Source organism: Marmota flaviventris, chromosome 6 (assembly GCF_047511675.1).
Source record: "Marmota flaviventris isolate mMarFla1 chromosome 6, mMarFla1.hap1, whole genome shotgun sequence".
In the NCBI taxonomy this organism is placed as follows: domain Eukaryota; kingdom Metazoa; phylum Chordata; class Mammalia; order Rodentia; family Sciuridae; genus Marmota; species Marmota flaviventris.
Window position 1 is genome coordinate 115,298,366 of NC_092503.1, and position 23,321 is coordinate 115,321,686.

At 39.1% G+C, this 23,321-nt stretch overlaps 1 protein-coding gene across 1 annotated transcript in view; it reads left to right on the plus strand.

Moving 5' to 3' along the window:
• The window catches only part of Btbd9 (BTB domain containing 9), a 402,739-nt gene that overhangs the window by 261,617 nt on the left and 117,801 nt on the right, over window positions 1–23,321 (plus strand). Inside the window, exon 7 of the mRNA XM_027943588.2 lies at window positions 1,118–1,227. Coding sequence (XP_027799389.2) covers window positions 1,118–1,227 — 110 coding nt within the window. The remainder of the gene's footprint in view (window positions 1–1,117; window positions 1,228–23,321) is intronic.

The following is a 23,321-nucleotide window of genomic DNA, read 5'->3' on the forward strand; positions in this document are numbered from 1 at the left end:
AAATTAGTGAACAGTGATTAACTCAGAAGTAAAATTTTATCATCTAAATCGAAGGTTGTTTTACACACAGAGGGAAGAAATTACTAAAACCTTGCCCAGTCTGTCATATCCTAATTGAAATCTGTTCCTTTAATATGCCCCATCCTTCTGAGTGCATAGTTCGTAATTTGGAAGAGCATTATCAGTTAATCTAGTTATTTTTCCTGGTTCTTCCTTTGAATTCCGTAAGACAGTGTGTGCACATTCCCTGTGGAATTGTGTGACACTCAGAAGAGTTTGTCTGTTCATTAACCTGTGAACTATCAGTCCCTTTGGAGAGTGAAGGGAGCAAGTCACTCCAAGGTTAATGCTTGTTTGTCGAAGATGAAGCCTCTTGGGAGATAGCGAAGGGTGAACAGGCCAAGATGCTCAAGACCTGCCCGGTGAAACCCTGCACCATGTGTAGATGCCAGATGTGTGTGGTCAGGAGGGAGGCTGCAGAGCAGGCTGGGCCACCTCTGCTGATCACTTCCTCTGGTCAGGAGAAGGCTTCCCAGCAGTCAGGTGGGTGGGCCTGGCGTAAGTATATGGGGTTAACTTCCTACTAGGAGCAGTACTAAAATAAGACACTGGGAAGGGTTTTCGGTAGTTTATTTGCATTTCTCCTTTTAAACAGGAAAGCAATATTGATTTCATGCATTTGTCTCCAATGGATGAAATCTTCGATTGAGTTGGAAGGCATTTGATTTTGACTATATTTGTGCACATGTGCGCAGATACATTCCTAAGCCTGGGCCAAGTAGAAGCTATTTGCTATTCTCCAATGTAAATGTTTCGTGGACATACACGAGTACTGACATTCAAGGCTTGAGCTGAACAGTACCTGGCATGATTTTCTAGGTAAATCTAAGTTTTACTTAATTCTCTGGGAAGTGACATCACTTTGACTTTGCTATAATTATTTTAGGCTTAGTTAGAGCCAGCTGAGGAGGAAATTCAGGATCTGAAGTCAAGTTCAAAGTCTCCTTTAGTTCATATCCTGGTACACTATGTGTTTAAATGAAGGACCTTATCCTGTTTATCCTTGGATTATGATGGAGTTCATTTTCAACATATTTTCTTTTCTTTTTACCCTTAGGTATATTCGAATAGTTGGGACTCACAATACAGTAAACAAGATCTTTCACATTGTGGCTTTTGAATGTATGTTTACAAACAAAATCTTCACTCTGGAGAAGGGTCTGATCGGTAAGTATTATAATACTTTTGTTATGTATACTAAGATATTTTGTTATTCCTTTAACTCATTATAATCAGATCTAAGGACTCTGGCTTAATGACAGGAGATGGCTTACATTTTTAGAAGCAGTCAAAATAGTAATTCCAGTTACCTTAAAGGAAAAGAATATAAATATTGTACTAGTAGTTAAGAATTTAAAATATTCTAGTGATTCATTCAGAATTGCAATATAGAGAATGCTCTTGATAGCCGGGCAAAGGCTTTCATACCAAAGGCTTTTCTATATTTTAATGGCAGTTGAGATTGGGGAGGAAGTCGGTCTGATATTGATCGGATGCTCATACTTTCTAGGCCTAAGACAGTATGTTGGCTTTTGATTTGGTATGAATGGTGTGCTCAGCTGTGGGAGTATCTTCCTTTCACAAATGTGTCAGGCCATATTTACGCTGCTTAGCCAAGTTCACCTCAGGAAAGTGCCTGCCTATAATTTCAATGAGACCCGAGTGATTGAACTGTCATTGCAAAAGTCAGGTTGATGGGAAATACTGCCTGACCCATCTTTTGAAAGGTATTTTGAATTTTGGATTAGTTGTTTCCTTGTTTTCTGATGTGCTTGTCTTTGGTTTGTTGTTAGGTAGTGCTTAGCTGGGCACTGTGTACAGTCAATCCCGGATTGATGGATCACAGTGTATCATGAGTGGCTTTTCTCATTCAAACTACCTATCCCTCTTCTCTTTTTCCCATACTCACATGTCTTTACTTCCCTCCTGCAAAGATCATTGTTAAACTAAAAAGATCTTTGAAAATGTGTCTCTACTCCCTATGTTCAGAGGTAGTAGGAGGTTGAGATGCTCCTGCCTCACAGCACCAAAACAGAATTGTGTGTCTTTTCCAACGGACTTGGTTCTCTAGACCATCTCAGTCCTGTCACTATTGGGACCCATGTCCATATCAATACATGTCCTGAAAACTTGGTAATGATTAGAATGGGAAAGAGGAGTGTAACTCACGGATGTTCACCAGTTCTTTGAATGGTCACAGCCTAAATTGTCCTAATACCTGTTGTGTCCTGTTAATCCTTTACTTATGGCAATTTGGGAGAATAATATTAATAAAGTAGCAGGAGTTAAAAATTTCCAATGTATAGAGAACTTTTAGAGCTCAACTAAAACCATTGTTTTAGTTTTAACTTTGTTATGGATATAACTTTTAATATTAAATATCAAAGTTGACTTCTGTATTTTTAAGTAACTTTGAAAGTTAACAAGTTTGAAGCATTACCTGGTGTTACTGTTTTTTAACTCTGTAGGCTGTATAGGTTTGAGGAAGGGCCCTTCTTTTCCTCCTTTTCACCCAGGTTCTTCTGTAGACTATAGGCCTCACTGTGTGAGTGACCGTGCAATCTGGAGAGTCCTCACTAACCAAGGTCCTGCTTATTCACAACATGGGTAGCATCAGGCTACTCGCAGCCCCAGGTGCTGCATTTTTTAACATTCTCCACAGAAGGTGCCATCTACTTAAATCAGTCCTACTACAGTGTTGGAGGACACTGTAATTATTAAAGAAACAGGCCCATCTGATGTGAGAGGCCATTACAAGAGTGAAACTCAGGATGAGTTGTAATAAGGGATGCTGTTGTTGGTGTGAGTGTTTTGTCCTAGCTGAACCACTTGGTACCGTCAGAAGCAGTGACAGTCGCAGGCATGTCAGGCTCTGAAAGAAGATTGCAGAAATGCAAGAAGTGTTTTTGGAGTCTGGTTGAACACTTTTCTTTGAGCCCTTTTCTATGATGGTCACCAGCTTGACTACAAAAAGCACTGCAATCATCCTCCTGTCATCGTCCCTCAACCAAATGGGAGCAGTGGTGCAGGCAGGCAGCTGTATGTGTACACTTGCCAGCAGATGGCCTGCAGTGGGATCCCCTCTGGCCCTTCCTGGGACGTCTTCCCAGCTCAGAGCTGCCTGTGCTGGGCAGACAGGGAGGTGGCGTGAGTGTGAAGAAGTACAGGGGGATCTCATTATCCTCTGTCTGACATTGCAGCTTTGCTTCACTTGGAGAGGTGTTTGAAATAGTAATGGCCAGCTTTCCATGTTGATTATCTCAGGTGCATTTAGCAGCCCACAGATCCCAGCCAGCTACCCTGCAGGAACCTCCCAGAAAGGAGTGGTACTCTAGTGTGGACACTGGTGTGTCAGATTCACCAGGAGTTTTAATTTTAATTTATTTATTAATTTTGAGACAGAGCCTCACTGTGTTGCCCAGACTGGCTTCCAACTCCTAGGCTCAAGCAGTCCTCCTGCCTTAGCCTCCCAAGTAGCTGGGAACATAGGCGTGCACTGCCATACCCAGCTCAAAGTTGTTTTTAAGTCACAGATGCATGCATGCTTCTTATTTCTTCCTATGTCCTGTGAAATATGCTATCAACCGTTAAGAACCACTGATATCAACCCTGCATTTTCATGGCAGGAAAAAACATATTAAAACTAAAATAATATCATGAATAACTAAACAGTATCAAAACTTACTTTTATGTTTCTAGGTTCAGAACTTCCTTTTTTTACGATTCCTGGTCATCCTTTCATAATTTGAGACTCCACTAATCATTTTTCTATAGGCCTTAAAAAATGACTTTAAAAGTATTTGCATTTTTATCTGATTTTAATGTTTCTGCTTAAAATATGTAATGATGCCAGAAGATAATACAAGTAAAAATAACCGCATTAGCCACCAGGCATGGTGGTGCACACCTGTAATTCCAGTGGCTCGGGAGACTAAGGCAGGAGGATTGCAGGTTCAAAGCTAGCCTCAGCTACTTAGTGAGGCTGTAAGCAACCTAGTGAGACCCTTTCTCAAAATAAAAAATAAATAAAAAGGGATGGCGATGTGACTCAGTGATTAAGCACCCTGGGTTTAATTCCTGGTACACAAACAAACAAACAAAAACAAGGTATCAACTGCATAAGATTTTAGTCTTCTTTTCCTACCAAAGATTTTCTTTTCTGTGTTTGATGACAACATGTCTCTCCTCAATGCTACTTTACTTGCACAGTTTCATGGGGAAGCTTGAGGTTCTCTAGGGTCTTATCCTTGGGACTGCCTCTGAGCTCTACCAAACTGTCCATCTTAGTTGTTGCCACTACAACCCCTTCTCATTTTGTGGCTGCTTCTGGATCTTGCTGGGATGTATTCTGTCCTGGGAGAGTAGGCCCATGATGACTGCTCCTCTGTTAGGAGGCATTTGTAGAAAACTGTAAGCTATCTTAGCAGTGAGGCATGGAAGAAAAATTAGAATAGAATTGGCTACTTTTTATAAGTTTTTTATCCCACAATGTGTTGGAGTCAGATTTTCATTGCTGTGGCCAAAAGACCTGACAAGAGGAGTTAGAGCAAGAATAATTTATTTGGTTCACAGTTTCAGAAGTTCAGTTCATGGTTGGCTAACTCTATATCTCTGGGCCTGAGGTTACAGAATATCATGGTGGTTAAGAGTGGTGAAGGAAAGCAGCTCAGGACATGGCAGCCATGAAACAAAGAGAGTTCTGCTCACCAAGGACACAACATAAACTCTAGCATCACCCCCCCCACCCCCGTGACATACTTCCTTCCACCATAACCTCCCTGACTACAGTCACCACCCAGTTAATCCACTGTGAATTGATTTACTGATTAGGTCACCCTTGTCATAATCTAATCATTTCATCTGAATATTCTTGCATTGTCTTATACATGAGCTTTTGGGAGACCTAACATTCCACCCCTGGTCCCCAAAAGTTCATGCCCATCTCACAATGCAAAATACATTTAGTTCATTATCAGTAGTTCCCAAAGTTTCCCAAGATTAAGAGCAAACTCTCAGTATGAACTGCTATAAAAAATCAAAATTAAGTTATATATATCCACTATGTAATGGCATACAGTAAATATTTCCATTCCACAAGGGAGAAATATGGGCATATAAAGAAGAGATGGAACAAAAGCAAGACCAAAATCCAGCTGGGCAAACAAGTTCTGTAGCTCCACATCCAACATCTGGGGCACATTGCATTGTGATGTTCCCTCTGAAGGGTTTGTGTAGCTCCACCACTGTGGCTTGCTAGTTGCAGTCTGGCTTGTCTCTACTCCTGCAGCTTTCTCAGCAGTAGACATTCCATGTTACTGGCATCTCTTAATCTCAGGGGGTCTTCACCACAACTTTTGCTTCCTTTCTACTTCTTCGCTCATCACCCTCTCAGTGGCAGCCCACAGGGACTTTAAACCGCTCACGTTTTTCCTGGCTTTTTAGGCCTTCCTTTGAAATTACAGTGGAAGCCTCCATAACCCCCTAATTTCATCATCCAACAATCTTGTAGAACTAGTACCACATGGTTGAAGCCAAGCTCTGCCAACATTTTGAGAGGTAACCAAGCTTCCGGGCACCACAAATGCAGCAGCCTCTGAGTTACTGGGCAACTGAGCATGGTGAAAGAACTTCCTAGACTGCTGTGTGCAAGTAGGGTGCCCAAGTGTTCTTTTATGAAAAAAAATTTTTTTACTTTACACCCTTCATCCTGAGATGGATGTGGTCTTGCCAATTTCTGAGATGCCCTCAGGCTGTTTTTCCTATTGTGTCTGGGTAAAGTACTCAGTGAATCTTTAGTGGCTATAATCTCACCCAGTTTTACTTGTACTTTTTTGGACAAACTGCAATTTTTCAAATCTTTCTGCTGTTTCCTGCTCCTTATTATCACAGTTAATTTGGCTCAAATCTACCAGTAATATCCATGCTGCCACTTGAGTGCTGTGCTGCCTTGAAATTTCCTCTGCCAAATTAATTAGGCCATCACCTCTAATTTCAGCCTCACAGTAAGTCTCAGGACATGAGCAAGATGTAAATAGTTTTTTGTTGTTGTTTTGTTTTTCCAGAATGTAATATGAACGGCCTCTAGTCCAATTCCCATAGAGTTCTTTCTCTCTTTTGAAACCTCATAAGCCAAGTCTTTACTGTCCACAGGCCTATTGGCATTCTGGTTTTCTGTGCTTCCTCCAAAATTGACCATTAAACTTAGAACATTCTAAAACTTTTCCAGCTTGCATCTCTAAACTTTTCAAAATTCCTCTCCAAAACTCCAAAAGCTCTAGAACCACGTGGTTAATTTAGTAACAGAAACAGCCCCGTTTCTCAGTATCAATTCTGGTTTTTTTCCCCCTCTGTGACCAATCTTCCTTTTCATTGCATCTTGCCCTTACATTCACACAGAAAAAATAGTCCCCATTACCTGTCTTCAAGAACTATCAACTCACAGCCAGCCTAGTTTAACTCTCTGTGACTTCTTCCTCCATCAGATTATTTTAGAGTCAATCCCAGACATCTTATTATTTCATCCATAAATATTTCATTACATTTCTCTAAAAATAAGGCCTTATTTTTGTAGCCATAATCATAACACTATCATAGTTTCCCAAAATTGAATAGTAATTCCTTAAAAAGCATTAAATATCCAGTCAGTGTTGAAATTTTCCTAATTGTTTCAAAATCTGGAGTGAGGGTGTTTGTGTTTTAGGAGTTGTTAAAATCAGAATTTATTAAAAAAAAAAAAAAAAAAAAAAGCAGGGCTAAGATTGTGGTTTAGTGGTTGAGTGCTTTCCTAGCATATACAAGACCCTGGGTTTGATCCCTAGTGCCATCAATAAATTCAGATAAGGTCCACCTTATGCCAATAGCTGTTATGACTTAAATATCTTTAAATCTACAGGTTTCCTTTCATTTATCTTGTCTCTTGTCTTTCTTTCTTTCTTCTGCTCCTCCCCCATTAAAATTTGTTGAAGAAATTAGATTTGTCTTGTAGTTTCTAACAGCCTAGATTTTGGTCACTGAATCCCCATGGTAATGTTTAGCATGTTATCCATCGCTTTTCTGCTTGTCTCCCTCCCTCCCTCCCTCCCTCCCTCTCTTTCATACTAGGGAGTGAACCCAGGGGTGCTTAATCACTGAGCCATATACCAGCACTTTTTATATTTTATTTTGAGACAGTGTCTCCCCAAGTTGCTCAGGATCTTGCTAAGATGCTGAGGCTGGCATTGAACTCATGATCCTCTTGCCTTAGCCTCCTGAACCACTGGAATTACAGGCATGCTCTACCATGCCCGGCCATTCCATTTCTAATAACTCAGTAATTAGAGACTAAGTCAGATTCAACTATTATTATTGATGATGTTGTTGTGTTGTTGTTGTTGTTGTTGTTAGTAGTATTAGATAGCAGTGCTCCATAGTAGTGTTAAGTGTGTCTATCAAGCACGGAAAAGCTCTGGTTGTTTCTCTTTAAGATGTTCACATCCATTGATAATTATTTCCTAGATCCATTACTTCATAAACTTGGTATTGCAAAGTGGTTATAGTCTGTCATTCCTTCTTCATTTAGTAGCTAGAAAGAGATGAATTCCCTGAAAACTTGCTTGGTAATCCTAAGATACAGTTTGCATAGGGAGAGAAGTCTAAATATTATAGTTTTTCCTTTTATTTACCAGTCTTTAAAATGAAGAAGTGTTCCCTAGCATCCTCAAAAGGTGACCAAAGAGCTTTGATTGTGGGAATTATTAGGGGGTAACAGGTACATATCATTTTGAGATTATGGAATTAAACACATTTGGCATCTTTTAAACAATTGCAGTTATTATTATTGATCTTCACATTATTATCTTTAGCCTCTTTGAATTTGTTCTGGAGCCCTTTTGACACATCTTCAATAGTCCTCAATAGTTCTTTGATTTGTGGCTTGACAAGATGTACCAGGTTTATCTTGTACATTTTGCCTTTGATCTGGAATCAGCCATTTCTTCAAGAAACCTTGGTTCTGTTTAGTGTGAAATGACATCTGGAAACCTCAGTGTAGGCACAGTAGATGATCTTTGTATTGTGTCACTATTTCCAGGCCTTCAGTAGGCAGAGTAGAACATACCTGCACATATTCTTAAATATTTGTATATCACATATTTAACACATAAAATAGATCATGAATACATCTGACACTTCAAATTCGATATTCCGAGATTGTTATTTAACCTCTCAATCTGTCTTTCATCATCTATTATCCATATTGAAAATCTTGGTCACCAGTGACACAGTTCAATATCCCCAGTACATACAAAGTAGCTATTGAATAACAGTACAAAAACTCATATGAGACATATTATTACTGAAAATAGTTTAAGATTTTTACAATTATTTTTGTGTCCTCGGAACATATTGCACTGGAAATATCCCCCCAAGTTACCGTATTTTTAAATTACTTGAAATAATTTTGTGTGGCTCACTATTTCAGTATACTGTTAGTTCTTCTATTCTATTTTGCTTTCATTATGTAGGGGTTGCCTTTAAAGCATTTTTTGCTTTAGCTCTTTCATCTCTGTGGTAGAAGCCAGTTGACAAAGGAAACATCATTGTTTGGAAAGCATCATAGTAGGACACACATGTCATACTGCTGTGCTCCAGGCCTGCCACCTCTAGAAGTTGACCTGTGGCAAATGTGGCTACTGTACTAAGCGCAAAATAAAGTATACTGAAGTGTCCAGGCCTCAAAATAAAATTCCACCAGAACTGGTCGAAGGAGGCATCTAAAAGTTGTGTATCGCACAGTCAAGCATGGACTCTGCGAAGGAGCAACCCTTAACCCAGAGAGCAACTGTTGGGGCATCCCGTTCAGCTTGAGAATTTTAGTAATTAGTCACCAGTGAATATTCTGGTTTTATTTTATTTTTTTTAATTTTTTATTATTGGTTATTCAAAACATTACATAGTTCTTCTGGTTTTAAAACAAAACAAAAAAAATAATAAATTTTGTTTTATAACTGTGAAATACATGGTTTTAAAATCAGGTCTACAAAGAAAAGCTATAGTCTCGAGAAATCAAGCTTCTTTTTTTGTTCCCTCTACCCCATATGTAATCTCTTTTCCCTCTTTTTTATCCTATTTAATAAATGTTTGGTATATATAAATATATGTTAATATATTTTGTATTCCTCACTGTTTCGAGTAATTGGCAGCATACTTTTTCTTCACCTTTTCTGTATTTAATGTTTACTCTGGTGCTAGCTACATAGAAAGATATCATTTGTTCCTGTTTGTAGCTTCATGGCTCTTGATGTAGAAATGTTGTAGTTTATTCAAAATCTGTTCTCTTTTGATGAACAATTTGGATTGTTTTTAGTCTTCTGCTACTAGAAATAGTAGCATAGACTTGTGCATAGATCTTTCCCCATTTTTGCTAATCTATCTTTAAATAGATTCCTAGAGAATAGGGATTGCATGATCAAAGGGTAAATGCACAGAGGGTTTTGTTAGACATTGGTAAATTCACTTTCATAGAGATGGTGCCATTTTAAAATTCACACTGGCATTATATGATTCAAACTACTTCCCCACAGTCTAACCAATGGATTTTAGCCAGTTTGATAGGTAAGAAATGGTATCTCAGAGCAGTTTTAAGTGCATTTCTCTTATGAGAGAAATTGAGCATCATTTCATAGGTTTAAGGGCCATTTACATTTCTTCATTAAATAGCTCTTCTCTTCCTCTGAGTCTTCTAGATGAATAGAGAATGTTTTTAGTAAGACCTGGGGGAGCAGTAAACACTACATTGATATTGGAATGTGATATTCAGCATTACAGAAATCTAGTTTTCCTTCTTAAAGTCTCCTGGATCTTCTGGAAAATATAAGCTCTCTGCTTAAAATATACTAACTAGAACATGGAGTTCTAGGCTCAAAAATTCAGGATTCTTTAACCTGTTCAAAGAATAGGAAGAAAATCCTTTTATCAGCTTTAGGCTATTATGTATTTCCTATGTATCTACCAGGATGGGTCCAGAAAGACTGGTGGCTTTTTTAAATTCTAGTTTCTAGTTAGTAGTTGGCCTAAGGCAACCAAAATAGGTAGCATAAGCACAGGAACTCTGTGGCAGAAGCTGTCAGGCCTTCCTGTCTCTCGCCACCCTGTTTGAACAGGAGCACTGGTGCCCCTGACCAGCTGCCCTGTCATCATCACCACCAGAGGCAGGTGGAACAGAGCGTGCCTTCTTCCTCGGAGCGACTTCCAGTCTCCCACCAGTTTCCCCTGTTGGCAGAACCAAAAGCCAGGCTAGTAAGGGAAGTCTTGAACTGCAGTTTGCAAAGGTTTAGCCTTCGAGGTGCAGGCTAGAGCCAGGGAAGGCGAGGAGCTCAAAGGCTGAAAGCAGCATGAACGGGGCTCCTTGCAGGGGGAACCCGCCCTCTGAGTCAGCGCAGCCTGACATGGTGAGGCTGGAAACATGTGCCGTGGAGGATAGCAAAGGCACAAGCAGTGAGAAAGGTTAAATATTTAGTTGGGATATAAAGAAAACCTTGGTTTTTTCTTGCCTAATAAGATAAGGCTTCACGAAGAGCTGCATGTTGAGCTGAGCCTTGAAGAATTTGGTAAATTTTACAGAGCGCAACAAAAGTGCTAATTTACATAGCAACAAAAGTAGGTGACACTTATTTCCCTCCCAGGAGCTGAAGGCAGGAAATAGAAATAGTGGTCTAGAGTTGCAACTCTCATTTAGAAGTAGTTTAAGATTGTAACAGTGTGTTCAGAATTGCTGTAAAATTTCTCAGAAAGTAAACAGAGTTGGAAAGCTGCATGGTGACGGGCTTTGAAGCCACTGAACTAGAGCTACATTATGCCTTGGGTACTTCACAACTCCATATAGAAAAATAAGTGTCCCCCGCGGCAGAAACAGAGATTTGGGAGAAGGGAGTTCATTAGTGTAGGAAGGCGTTAGAATGTGGCAAGAAGCACCCTGCCCAGCCTGACCCGGGGCCCCCACGCCCCATGCAGGCAGTTCCCTGGCGAGTCTGGAAAAGGCTAGAGACTGTTTCTTTCCCAGCTGATTCTTCTCACAGGTTTAATGCTGATTCTGATTGTCAGTGAAACTTAACTTCTTTAGCTACTATAAATGACTTGGCATTAAGCAGACACTTATTAAGAGGCTGCCAAGTGTACCTTGGGCACTGGGGAGAGAGAGAGACACAGGTGTAGTTTCTGCCTTGAGAATCATGTGAGCGAATGGAGGAGGAATTAAAAGGTGACAACACAGTAAAATAAGTGGTGTATTGGGGTATTCAGCAGATATGGTGGCGTCACTGAACAGGAGCAGAAGCCTGAGCTGAGGGAACGGCACCAGGGAAGAGCTCCCGCCAGAGGGGTCATTGGCTCAATCCTAAAGCGGAAGCTCCAGAGAATCACAATGGTCATCCTGTGAAAGGCTGTATCTGACCACTCCACAGCCAGAGTCCCTTCCCGTGGACACCTGGCATTGGGTGGGGCATGGGAGAAGAAGAGCGACAGTGACGTGTGTAGTTCACTTTTCCCCTGCAGAAGATAAAGTGAAATTCTCTCATAAGAGATTTGGTTTTACAAAAATCTCAGAGAAGTAAAGGCCCCACAATAATGCATGATGTCTGTCTCTTTTTGCTTCCACAGAGCCTGTGTTCCCCAAAAGGAATGGGATGCAGTTCTTCTTGGGGAATAGTATGGGGTGATGGTTAGAAAATGACTTCCTACATTTAAGAATCTCAATTTAGAGTGTGGTCAGTTGGGTGCATACGTGTCCTTTCATTAGTCTCTCCACTTTTTATTTTTTAAATAAAGGCTGCCTGAAAAAAGATTTTACAGCTCTTGTTTTGTAGGGTTTATTCCTGGGTGCGTGCGCAGGCACACCCAGGTAATATAAATGTGTACAACTTGTTCTTAAATGGGACATTTCAGAGTATGTATTTAATATCACATGGGAATATTGCTTCTCACAAACCATGATTCTGCCTCAGACTGGCATTATGAATGGTGAGATTACAATAGGCAAGATGTTTCTCTGGCATTGACCGTGCAAGATATTGTGGTGGTCAGGGGAACCTAAGATCTAATTTTGTTGGCTTAGTCCTAACCCAGTAGACCAGTCCTAAATCTCCAAACCTAGGAACTTTTAAAATTAATGTTTTGAATAGGTATTACACATAGATATTCTTATTTCTTCCCTTTTTATTAGAAAAGGTGGCACATATTCACATACTTTTTTCAGTTAACAGTGTTCTTGGAGGTCTTTCTTTACCAGTACCTGTAGAGTTTTCTCATTTGTTTTACACCTGTACAGTACCCACTGGTGAAGGTGCTATAATTTATTTAACCAGTCTCCTTTGATAGATAGACTTGTGGGTGTTTTTGTCTTTTAGTGCCAATAAGAATTCTGTAATCACCCACTGTAAAAACAGTGAGTTTGATCAGTTTAGGCAAGTCTAATAAAGCCTAAAATAAAGAAGTAGCCATTCCCAGTACCACACACAAAGAAAATATACCTATTGTGACCTTAGAACCAGTGACATAATTTGTATGGCACAGTACCAAATGAAAGCATGGGACCCTATGTTCAGAAGCTGGAAAAAAGTGTCATTAAAGGCTTTTAAAAATGTTTTTTCCTTTCTTTAGTCTCTCTTAACTTGGCATGACTTTTTTTAAGGGGGAACAAGGATTGAATCCAGGGGTGCTTAACCACTGAAACACACTCCCAGCCTTTTTATTTTTTATTTTGAGACAGAGTCTCATTAAGTTACTTAGGGTCTTTTTGAGGCTAACTTCGAACTTGTGATCCCTCTGTCTGAGCCTACTGAGCCACTGGGATTATAGGTGTGTGCCACTGTACCTGGTTACTGTTTTTATATTATACAATGACAATTTTAGATACAAATATAAGATCGTTTATATCATATGCAGAATCACCAAAATTGCATAGTTCTTACTTGGTAGTTTATACATGTTATGAATTTAGTTGTTACCAGAACAGTGAAAATGCTGTACAAAACTAATAGAACTGATTTTACTTCACTTATTGATACATGCACATTCTATAAACACTTTCTACTTTTAGTTTGTTAATAAGTAAGGAAGGACTTAAAGAATCTATAGAGGCAGGCATGATGGTTCAACCTATAGTCCCAATTACTTGGACCCTGAGGCAGGAGGATCACAAGTTGGAGGCCAGCCTGGGCAATTTAGTTAGCAAGGCAGTGTCTGAATAGGCTGGGCTAGTCTAGGCTGGACTGGATAGGGCTACCGATGGAGCTTAGTGGTAGAGCTCTGGTCTAACATATGCAGAGCCCTAGGTTCAATCCCCAGTGCTGATCCCGCCAACCCCTGTCAAAACAAACAAACAAATAAACAAATAAATGACTGGGTTCTGTTCCTTTTCATTCTGTGTCATGATTTTCAGCATGTGTATTTGGCTAACACAGAGTACTAATGAGAGTAAAGAAGGATATGACAGAGTTCCTTGGTCATCAGTGCTCCTTTGAATGCCTTTACCTTTTTATTTTAAACAAATTTGAGTTTGAAGGGAAAGTGTCAGCAGCCCTGCTCAAATTGGTTGTGAACATGTCAGGTTTCCCCAGCATTTGACTGTAGTCTCACAACCTACAGGCAGGGAGAGTCCACAGCCTGTCCGTGCTTTGTGGGACATCATGAACACCATACACAAATTGGACAAGCAGAGAATGTTGCGAGTGCACATTTTGCACATCTCCTCTGCTTGTGAGCATTTTCATTACACTTGGACCTTTAAAAACGTAAGTTCGAAGATGAGATTATTAAGAAAAAAAACAGGGATAGTGGATTATCAAACTAAGTGAGGGTCTTCTCTGGGTGTAGCAAGCTGTCTGTAGAGGTCACGTGCCCACAAAGCTGGCCCTGATCACTGCTTCTATTTGACATTGCTGTGGTTTTCTTTAGTATATACAGTAACCAGTAAGATGTATAATGTGGGGGAGAATCCACTTCATAAAAACTGAAAGGTAACTGGTAACAACCCGAGAGCTACATTCCTGATTTATACCTAGTTTATCCGTGGGCACCCATTCCTGACTCATTTGCCATTAGAGATGAGGACTGGGTCAGGGACAAAGGTGGGAGCTGGTAGGATGCTGTGTGCCCACAGACAGTGTGGCCAGGAGGTGCTGATGCCAGAGAGGTCTGCGCAAATGGCCAGCTTTTTTTCCTCTCTCAAACTCCTACGTGGAAACATAAGAAACTATAAATCTTTAAGAAGAACTGAGTAATGGAATCTCACATTCCTGCTTGAGAAAATAAAGTAAACATGTTGGTTCTTTCCATCTTAATCTACAGATTTAATCCAAGACTGCTCAGAACCTCATCTCTTCTTTAAAGTTTATTTTTCAGATTTCCAAGAGAATAAGTAAGTGAAAATATTTTACTCCCTCACAAAAAACAAAACCCTGAAGAAGTAAAAATTTAAAAAAAAAATTAGAAATCTCATGTCATCATATACTAATATTAGTATTGCACACTAAACAAATTATGACATTATTGTGAGAATAAGCTGGTAGATAAATTAAGCAACTATCCAAACTCTGAATTAGAATCCTAGTAGTTTTAAGAATACAGTGCAAGATAAAGATGACATTTCCCATCTGTTAAGAATGGAAGGGTTACACAGCAAGTGATGCTGAGACAGTTGACAATTGAAAACAGTTATGTGAAATTCTTCCTCATAGAGTATACCAAAATAGTTGTCTGTTCAAGAGTTAGATTTTATATTGTTGCTCCAAAGGAACTGTAGGGAGCCATTAATAAGTTTTTCTGATTTCAAGGTAGGGAACAACTTCCTCAGCATAAAAGCAAAGGAAGAAACCATAAACAGAATTCAAAGGTGTTTGACAAACTGAGAAAAAAAATAATTGCAACATACATGACAACAAGTTATGATTTTTAATTTAAAAGAAATACATAAGTAAGAATGAACCCCAAAAAGAAAGTTTATATAAACAATTTATTTTTTTTTAAAAAAAGCATATGAAACAGAATAGTCAATAAACTTGAAAGAGTTTAGCCCACTAATAATTGAAGAAATGACTATTGATATTCCATTTTTTTGGTTTAATTGCAAATATTTTTACATTTGTATTTATGTAAGTAGCACATTCACCATTTCTCATCAAAAACATAGAAATCTTTAGCTATTGGGTAAGAGGAAGAAATAAAGTATATTCCAAATAAGAAGGGAAAAATGACATTGTCACCATTTGCTGAAAACATAATCTTATATACAGAAATGCCTACAGACTTCAGACTATAGACTCCACGAAAAAGCTTTTAGAACTAGTAAATGCAGTAAAGTCACAGGATACAAAGTCCATACAGTAAACTATCTGAATGGGAAATCAAGAAAATAATACCATTTACAATAGTTACAAACATAAGATAAAATACTTAGAAATAAATTTAACCAACAAGATGAAAGATCCATATACTGAAAACCACAAAACATTGATGAAAAAATTTGAAGAAGACAGACATATACTGTATTCATAGATTGAAAGAATGAATGTTATTAAAAATGTCTGTTACCCAAAGCATCTACAGATTCAGTGCAGTCCTTTTGAAAACTGTAATGTCATTTTTCATAGAATTTTATTTAATCCTAAAATTCATATGGAACCATAAAAACCTCAGTATGAAGCTTGGAGGTATCCCATTACCTCATTTTGAAATATAGTACAAAGCTGTGGTAATTAAAACAGCGTGGAACTGGGCAAAAAAAGAAACACATTGACCAATGGAAGAGAATAAAGAGCCCAGAAATGATCCTGTACATGCAGAAATGATTTTCACCCAAGGGGCTAAGTACATGCAACGGGAAAAGGATAAAAGAGCCTCTTTAATAAATGGTGCTGGGAAAACTAAATATTCTCATACAGAAGAATGAAAATGGATCCTTATCTCATGCTATATAAAAAAAACTCAAAATAGATTAAAGACTTAAATATAAGATCAGAAACAGTAGAACTACCAAAGAAAATGAGGAAAACTATCCTACATTGGTCTGGAAAATGATTTTTTGGATTCAACTTCCAAAGCACAGGCAAGAAAAGTAAAAACAGACAAATGGAATTACATCAAACTAAAAAGCTTCTGTACAGCAAAGGAAACACTTACAGTGAGCAGAGACAACCAACAGATTGGGAGAAAGGATTGCAAGCCATACATCTGATAAGGGATTAATATCAGAGAGTGCGCACTCAGTGGCAAGAAAACAAGAACAAAAACCAACTGAGAAAATGAACAAAGGACCTAAGTAGACATTCCCCAAAAGAAGACACACAAATGTCCAATAGACAGAAGAAAAAAAAGGCTCACAATCACTAAGCATTAGGGAAATGCAAATTAAAAGCACACTAAGATATCATCTCACACCTGCCAGAATAGCTTTTATCAATAAGACAAAAGGTAACAAGTGTTGGCAGGGATGGGAGGAAAGGGAACCCTTGCACACTGTGGGTGAGAATGTAAATTAGTATAACCATTTTGGAAAACAGTATGGTGGTTCCTCACAAAGTTAATATTAAAATTACCATATGATCCAGCAATCCCACTTCTTGGAATTTACCCCCAGAGTTTTAAATCAATTTATTGAAGAGAGATTTGTACTCCCATCTTCATTGCTGAACTATTCATAGTGGCTGAGTTATAGAATCAACTGTCCATCAACAGATGAATGGATGGAAGGAAATGTGGTATATATACTCAGTGGAATACTGTTCAGCCTTTAAAAAGAAGGATATCCTGTCATTTGTGGTAATGTGAATTAATGTGAATGGAATTGGAAATCATCATACTAAGTGAAATAAACCAGGCACAGAAAGACAGATGTCACAGGTTCTTATTTGAGTGTGGAATCTCAAACAGTTAAACTCATAGAAGCAGAGTAGAATGGTGGCCGCTGCGGCTGGGGGTGGAGAGAGTGAGGACAGAATGGTCAGGGGTACAAAATCTCAAGAGGAAGAGGTTTTGTTTTTGTTTTTTATGTTGCATAGCATAGTGAAGGCAAATAGAGTATTATATATTTTTAAACTGCTAAGAGCAAATTTCATTTGTTCTTAGCATAAAAACGTTAAGTATTTGAGGAGAAGGATATGTTAACTAGCTTGATTTAATTATTCCACATTGTATTCAAGAATCATAACATCGCTGGGTACTCCATAAATTCATATAATTATAAATTATCAACCTATAGTTAAAATCCCAAACAATGTAGAAGTACACTCAGTAAATAAACCATTTCTACATTTTAACTTATCAGACTAGTTATTTTTAGAATTATTATTTTGTGTGTCTTGGCCATTCCTGTTTTTTGTGAATTGTGAATATTCATATGAAGTGTGAATGTTCTTTTCCAACTTTTCTATTTGACTGCTTGTTTATTGTTAATTTTGTATATATAGATATGCATTCTTTGCCTTTTGTACACATTGCAAATATCTTTTTCCAAACTGTGAGTTATCTTTTAATGGGTTTTTTTGGTACAGAAGTTTTGAACTTTGAGTTGATCGTGTCTGTTAGTTCTTTTTTTTTTTTTTTCTTGTTTTCTTTCTGCTTTTGGTTTTTGTGACTTAGTTAGAGACTCTGTCCCCAGCCCAAAATAAAAGTGTATGTTTTTTTAAGTGAGGTTCTGTGGCACATATATATAATCCCACCAGGAGGAGGCTGAGGCAGGAAGATTGCAGGATTGAGGCTAGCCTCAGCAACTTAGTGAAAACTAAAATTAAAAGGCTGGGAATGTAGCTCAGATGTAGGCTGCTCTGGGGTTCGACTCCCCACCACCACACGATGCATACACAAAATGCTTTTCTGCAGAGGTTATTGGTAGTTGGTTGCTTTTTCCTATTGTTAAAGTGTATGTATATGCTTGCATTTTGCTTTTTAGTCTATTTAAAATTACATTTGCATTTGATCTGAGGTGTAAAGATTTAACTCTTCTTTCTAAAATATGTGACTATTTTGTGAAATTCCTTTTGATTATTTCATCTTTCCTTTCATTGATTTAAAATAGCATATATCATGGATTTATATATCTATTGTAGCTTCTGTGCTTTATAATCTATTTTGCTATCTCATACTTCAAATATACATTCCTAGTTATTCTTTTTCTAAAATTTTTAGGCTATTTCAAATTTTCTTTTTCAATGAACTTGAAAATCAGCTTGTCAAATTTCATTTTAAAATCCTGTTGGCAATGATGTTTTAAATGAAAAGACTTAGTGAGAATGTTGAGAAATGGGCAGTCATGTGCCACTCAGATATGAATGTTACACGTTTTCTAGACGACAGTTTGGCAGTATTTGTTAAGAGTCTTGAAAATACTACCCTTTGATCTGCCTTTAGTAATTTATCCTAAAGAAATACTCAGGAACAACATTTCTTCTGTAAAAAATGTTCAGCACAGTGTTATTTATGGTAACCAACGAAAGGGGAAAGACTACAAATGTCCAACAATAAGGACATGATGAAATAAATTATTACACAGGTATCCATTAGAATTTCTACATAGCCATTCATAACATAGGTCAGTGCCCATAATGAAAAATAGAAGTAGGATCCATCTTATAGCCAGATGGATGCTAGTATTTTTAAATTAAATATATGTGCATGTATTAATTTACAGAGACAACTATAAAGATAATACATGCAGAGTGGCTCTAATGACTGAGATTTATTTTCTCACAGTTCTGGAGCCCAGAAGTCTAAGCTCAAGGTATTGGCAGTTTGGTTTCCTAAGGCCTTTCTCCTTGGTGCAGAGAGATACCTTCTCACCGTGGCCTTCATTGCCTTTTCTCTGTCCAGTTGCATCCCTGGTGATTTTTCCTCCTCTTATAAGGACACCATTCATTGGATTAAGGCCTCACCCTATGGCTGCATTGAACTGAATTACCTCTTTAAAGGCCCGACTTCGGATACATTCACATTGCAGTGTGAGAACTTCATCGTGTAAATTGTAGGGTTCACAGTTCACTCATAATAGTGCATTAGAGGGAACATGAGGAAGAGCATCAGAATGTTAACAGGGTTTTTAGATGGTGGGCTCACAGGACATTTTTATTATATTTTTCTGCATATATCTTTTTTTTTTCTTTAGTGAAGATATGACACTTTAATATCATGGGGGAAAATAATATTTCTCAGTAGAGCTATTTGCATGCTGTCCCAGGTAAGGGCAAGGCAGACTGCCGGGCCAACCCCATGCCCTCCATGTGCCTTAGCACCCTGTACACACTAGAGACAGCACACTACTGTAAGAACAGCCTCTTTATTGGTGAGATAAGGGAGTTTCTTCATGAAGTATAATGGTTGACCTGATGAATCTAATGAATAAACCAAGAGTCCTTAAGAATCTGGATGAGATGCTGGGGTTGTGGCTAAGCAATAGAGCACTTGCCTAGCACTTGCGAGGCGCTGGGTTCCATCCTTAGCACCACATAAAAATAAATATAAAATAAAGGTATCATGTCCAACTACAACTAAAAAAATATTTAAAAAAAAGAATCTGGATGAGAGATGCTAAATTTTAAAAAAGGAGTATATACTTTGTGAGTCCATCCATGTCCAGTTCTGGATAATGACCATTAGTCTGCAGCAGCAGAAATGAGATCCGTGGATGTTGAGGCTGGTGGGGGTGGGGCTGATTCCCAAGGGTCAGGGAGGGAACAGGTTGGAGCAGGCTTTGTGTCTTGATTGTGCTGACAGTTTCCCAGCATCTACATAAATCCAAACTCTTCAGGGCAGTGGGGGCTGGGGCTCAGTGGTAGAACACTTGTGAGGCACTGGGTTGTATCCTCAGCACCACAAAGAAATAAATAAAGCTATTGTGTCCATCTACAGCTAAAAAAAAAAAAAAAAAAAATTAAAAAATATTTTTAAAAACTCATCAAATTGCACGTATTTACATGCAATTCATTGTATGTCAAGAAAGATGTTTAAAATGGGAGGGAGGATCTGGGAAAAAATATTTCAGGGCCTTTTGGACATTACAGTGTTACTTATTTCTTAAAATTGTAACTCAAGGCTGTGCTTCGAACCAAAAGAAACCTTTAGGATTAGGGGGTGTTGTAGCTGGGTGAAATGTTTGGCAGCCCCCTCCCACCCCATCACCCCACGTGGCAGGGTTGGGTGTGACAGGGAATTGAGTGAAATGACAGGACCCTGGGAGAGGAGGATGGTGGGAGAGTCAGACTGGGGCGCAGCAATCTTTTTGAGTTTATTGGCTCATTAATATTGTGAAGATGGGTATGTTTCTTTTATAGCTGCATTAGATACTTATCTTTTAAGGACAGGAATCGGTATAGTGCTACAAGGAGAAAATGTACTTAAAAATCACAACATTACCTATGGTAAAATTACCATAAAAACTACCTAGTGCTCAAGCAGGGGATTACTGCAATTCTGCCCCCATAATGACAGGAAATGGTCGTTGGTGAAGTTGTTTTCCATGAAGCTGTGATGAAATCAACTAAAATGGTAATAAAGCGGTGTGTAAAAGAGAGGGACTCGAGTGAGATATAAAAGTGCAGAAGGTGTTAGAGTGTTGGAATTGGAATCTTCAGGAAATGATTCTGTAAAATATCAATATGAATTGAGTTCTTGGTTCAGAGTCGGCAGCAGTGCAGGAAGGTCCCATGGCTGCAGGGGAAACAGAGAGATGCTGTCCCAGCCCCAGCCCTGACCAGGCAGCTGCCATTCCCCCGGTGGTCAGAGGAGCTGAGGCAGAGCAAGGTCTTTGGTAGCAGATGACTGATGAAAGCCCAGTTTCCTTCCTGCTGGCCCAGAGACCCAGTCACTCCGGGAGCATTCACATACTCTTTGCCAGTGATTCTTTGATGAGTTAATGTTCAGTAGATGTCTCTTATAAAAACTTGGAAGCACATCTCAATAAAACCTCAGTGAGCTGTGGAAGCACACTAAATACACATGGTGAGAAATATTTTATGTTATAGAAGTCACTTTTATATTGATATCATATTCCAAGTGACAGACCTGTCTCCTTGTCACCACTGCTACTGCCATCCTAGTGCACGCTGCCACCATCTTTGTCCTTGCTTGCTGGGCTCCCTGCATCTTCTCTAGTCCCTCTATTGATCCCCACTCCAACAGGACTTGTCTTGTCAGAACACTGCTTTGCTCACAATCACTCAAACACTTTATCCATTACCTTTAGGTAAGGTTCAGAATCTTCACCCTGGCTCTCAAGGCCCTGCATGATCTGATGCCTGTGCATTTGCTTCATCTTGTATAAATCTCCATCTGGCTTTCCATGTTCAGGGCAGGGCCTTCTTTCTGTCTCTGGAGACCACAGGGCGTTTGCATTTGCTATTTTCTCTGGAATGCTGCTTATGCCATCTTCGTCCTGACCCTAATTCATCAAACCCCACCCCTTATACTCAGGTAGCCTTCTATTAGTCTTTATATTTCGTCTAATATTACTTGTTCAGAAAAGCCTTCTCTGATTCTCTACTGCCAGAATAGGTGAAGTTTTTTCATCTAATGCTCATAGATCTGAGATTTTTTTTTTTTCAGAGCACCTACTTTCATTGGTAAGTATACATTTTTTTCTCATGGTTTGATTGTGTCTGTTTTGTGCACTGCTGTATTTCCAACACTTGGAATCTTGATCTTAATAAATGTTGAATGAATGAATGAATGATGAATGGAGTGATGTGTTTCCAACCCAGATCCGCATTCTCACTCTTCTACTGTTGTACTGTGTGATAAATAAGACACGGTTTCTCAAGGCCTCAGCTATCTCAGATATCTCAACCATAAAATAAAAAACAAAATTAGCCTAGCCGGGTGTGGTGGCTCATGCCTGTAATCCCAGTGACTCACAAGGCTGAGATAGGAGGATTGTGAGTTCAAAGCCAGCCTCAGCAACTTAGCAAAAACCCTAATCAACTCAGCGAGACCCCATCTCTAGATATAAAAATACCAAAAAAGGGAGGGTGTGGGGGGTGGCTCAGTGGTTAAATGCCCCTGGTTCAATCCCCAGTCCAAAAAAAGAAAACCCAGCCTAATGACCTTTTTTCTTTGTTTTTAATTTTTGTGTTTGTTATTTTTACCTGTAGTAGGACACAATACCTTTGTTATATAGTTACTTTATTTTTATGCGGTGCTGAGGATTGAACTCATTGCCTCACATGTGCTAGGCAGACATTCTACCACTGAGTCACAACCCCAGGCCCTCTTTATTTTTAAACACCTATCCTGTTGCTGTATGGAATCATGATAATCACACGCCTCAGGTCTTAATGCACCAGGCGCAGTGGTCCATGCAAGGCCTTCTCTTGATATTTTTACTCTGTCCCCAGTGATTCACCGTTTATGACACTATGTCTCTACTGTGTTTGATTATTTCCTTCATATTCAGACGTTCTTATAAAATCTTTAATACTGTAGGTTTTTGAATGTTTTAATTTTCAGAAAATTTTTGTGTTATGAATTCTTTATGTGCTTTTCTCATCCAATGTTGTGTTAAGTTCTACATATCATTGCGTCTTAATATTACCTGGCACTCATCATAATCGTAAATGTATTATTAGCAAATTTATATAGTCCTACTATGTGCCGGACACTGTAGTAAGCACTTCACATGAAATAATTGAACCTTCACAACAGTCCAGCAAAGTTGGTGCTGTTATTGTCCTCGTCCGCCTGGTGCTGGGTCCTTAGTAGTCTCCAGTTTCCCACTCCCCAAAACAAAGCTGCAATGAATGTTCTTGAGTCTGTGTCCTCCCCGGGCCCTGTGTACAAGAGTGAAACTCCTGAGTATCGGTGCAAACACGTTGCCTTCTGCCCTGCATCCCAGCTTGACTCCTGCACATGCCCTTCACCAGGAGCACACGAGGGCCCTGTCCTCCCATGTCCTCACCCTCATGGACATGTGTGCTTGCTACTCTTCACCAGCACGGGGGCCATAAAGTAGTTTATCACTGTGGTTTTAATTTGCTTTTCTCTGATTCCTGTTTCATACTGTGGCTGCAGCCACACTGATACAAGCCACCAGCCCTCTCCTTGCTGTCACCGCAGGCTGTCTACCTGGCAGCCCCACATCCCCTCTAGTCCTTCTTATTGTGCTTCTCACTCCAGCCAGAATCACCTTGGGAACTCACGGTGCTCAGTCACTGGCTCCCCTTTAGCCCCCATAAGGATAGGAGTTCTATGTACCCCACACTCGCATCCCTAGGACACATGCCCCCTGGACCTGAGGTATTGGCTAA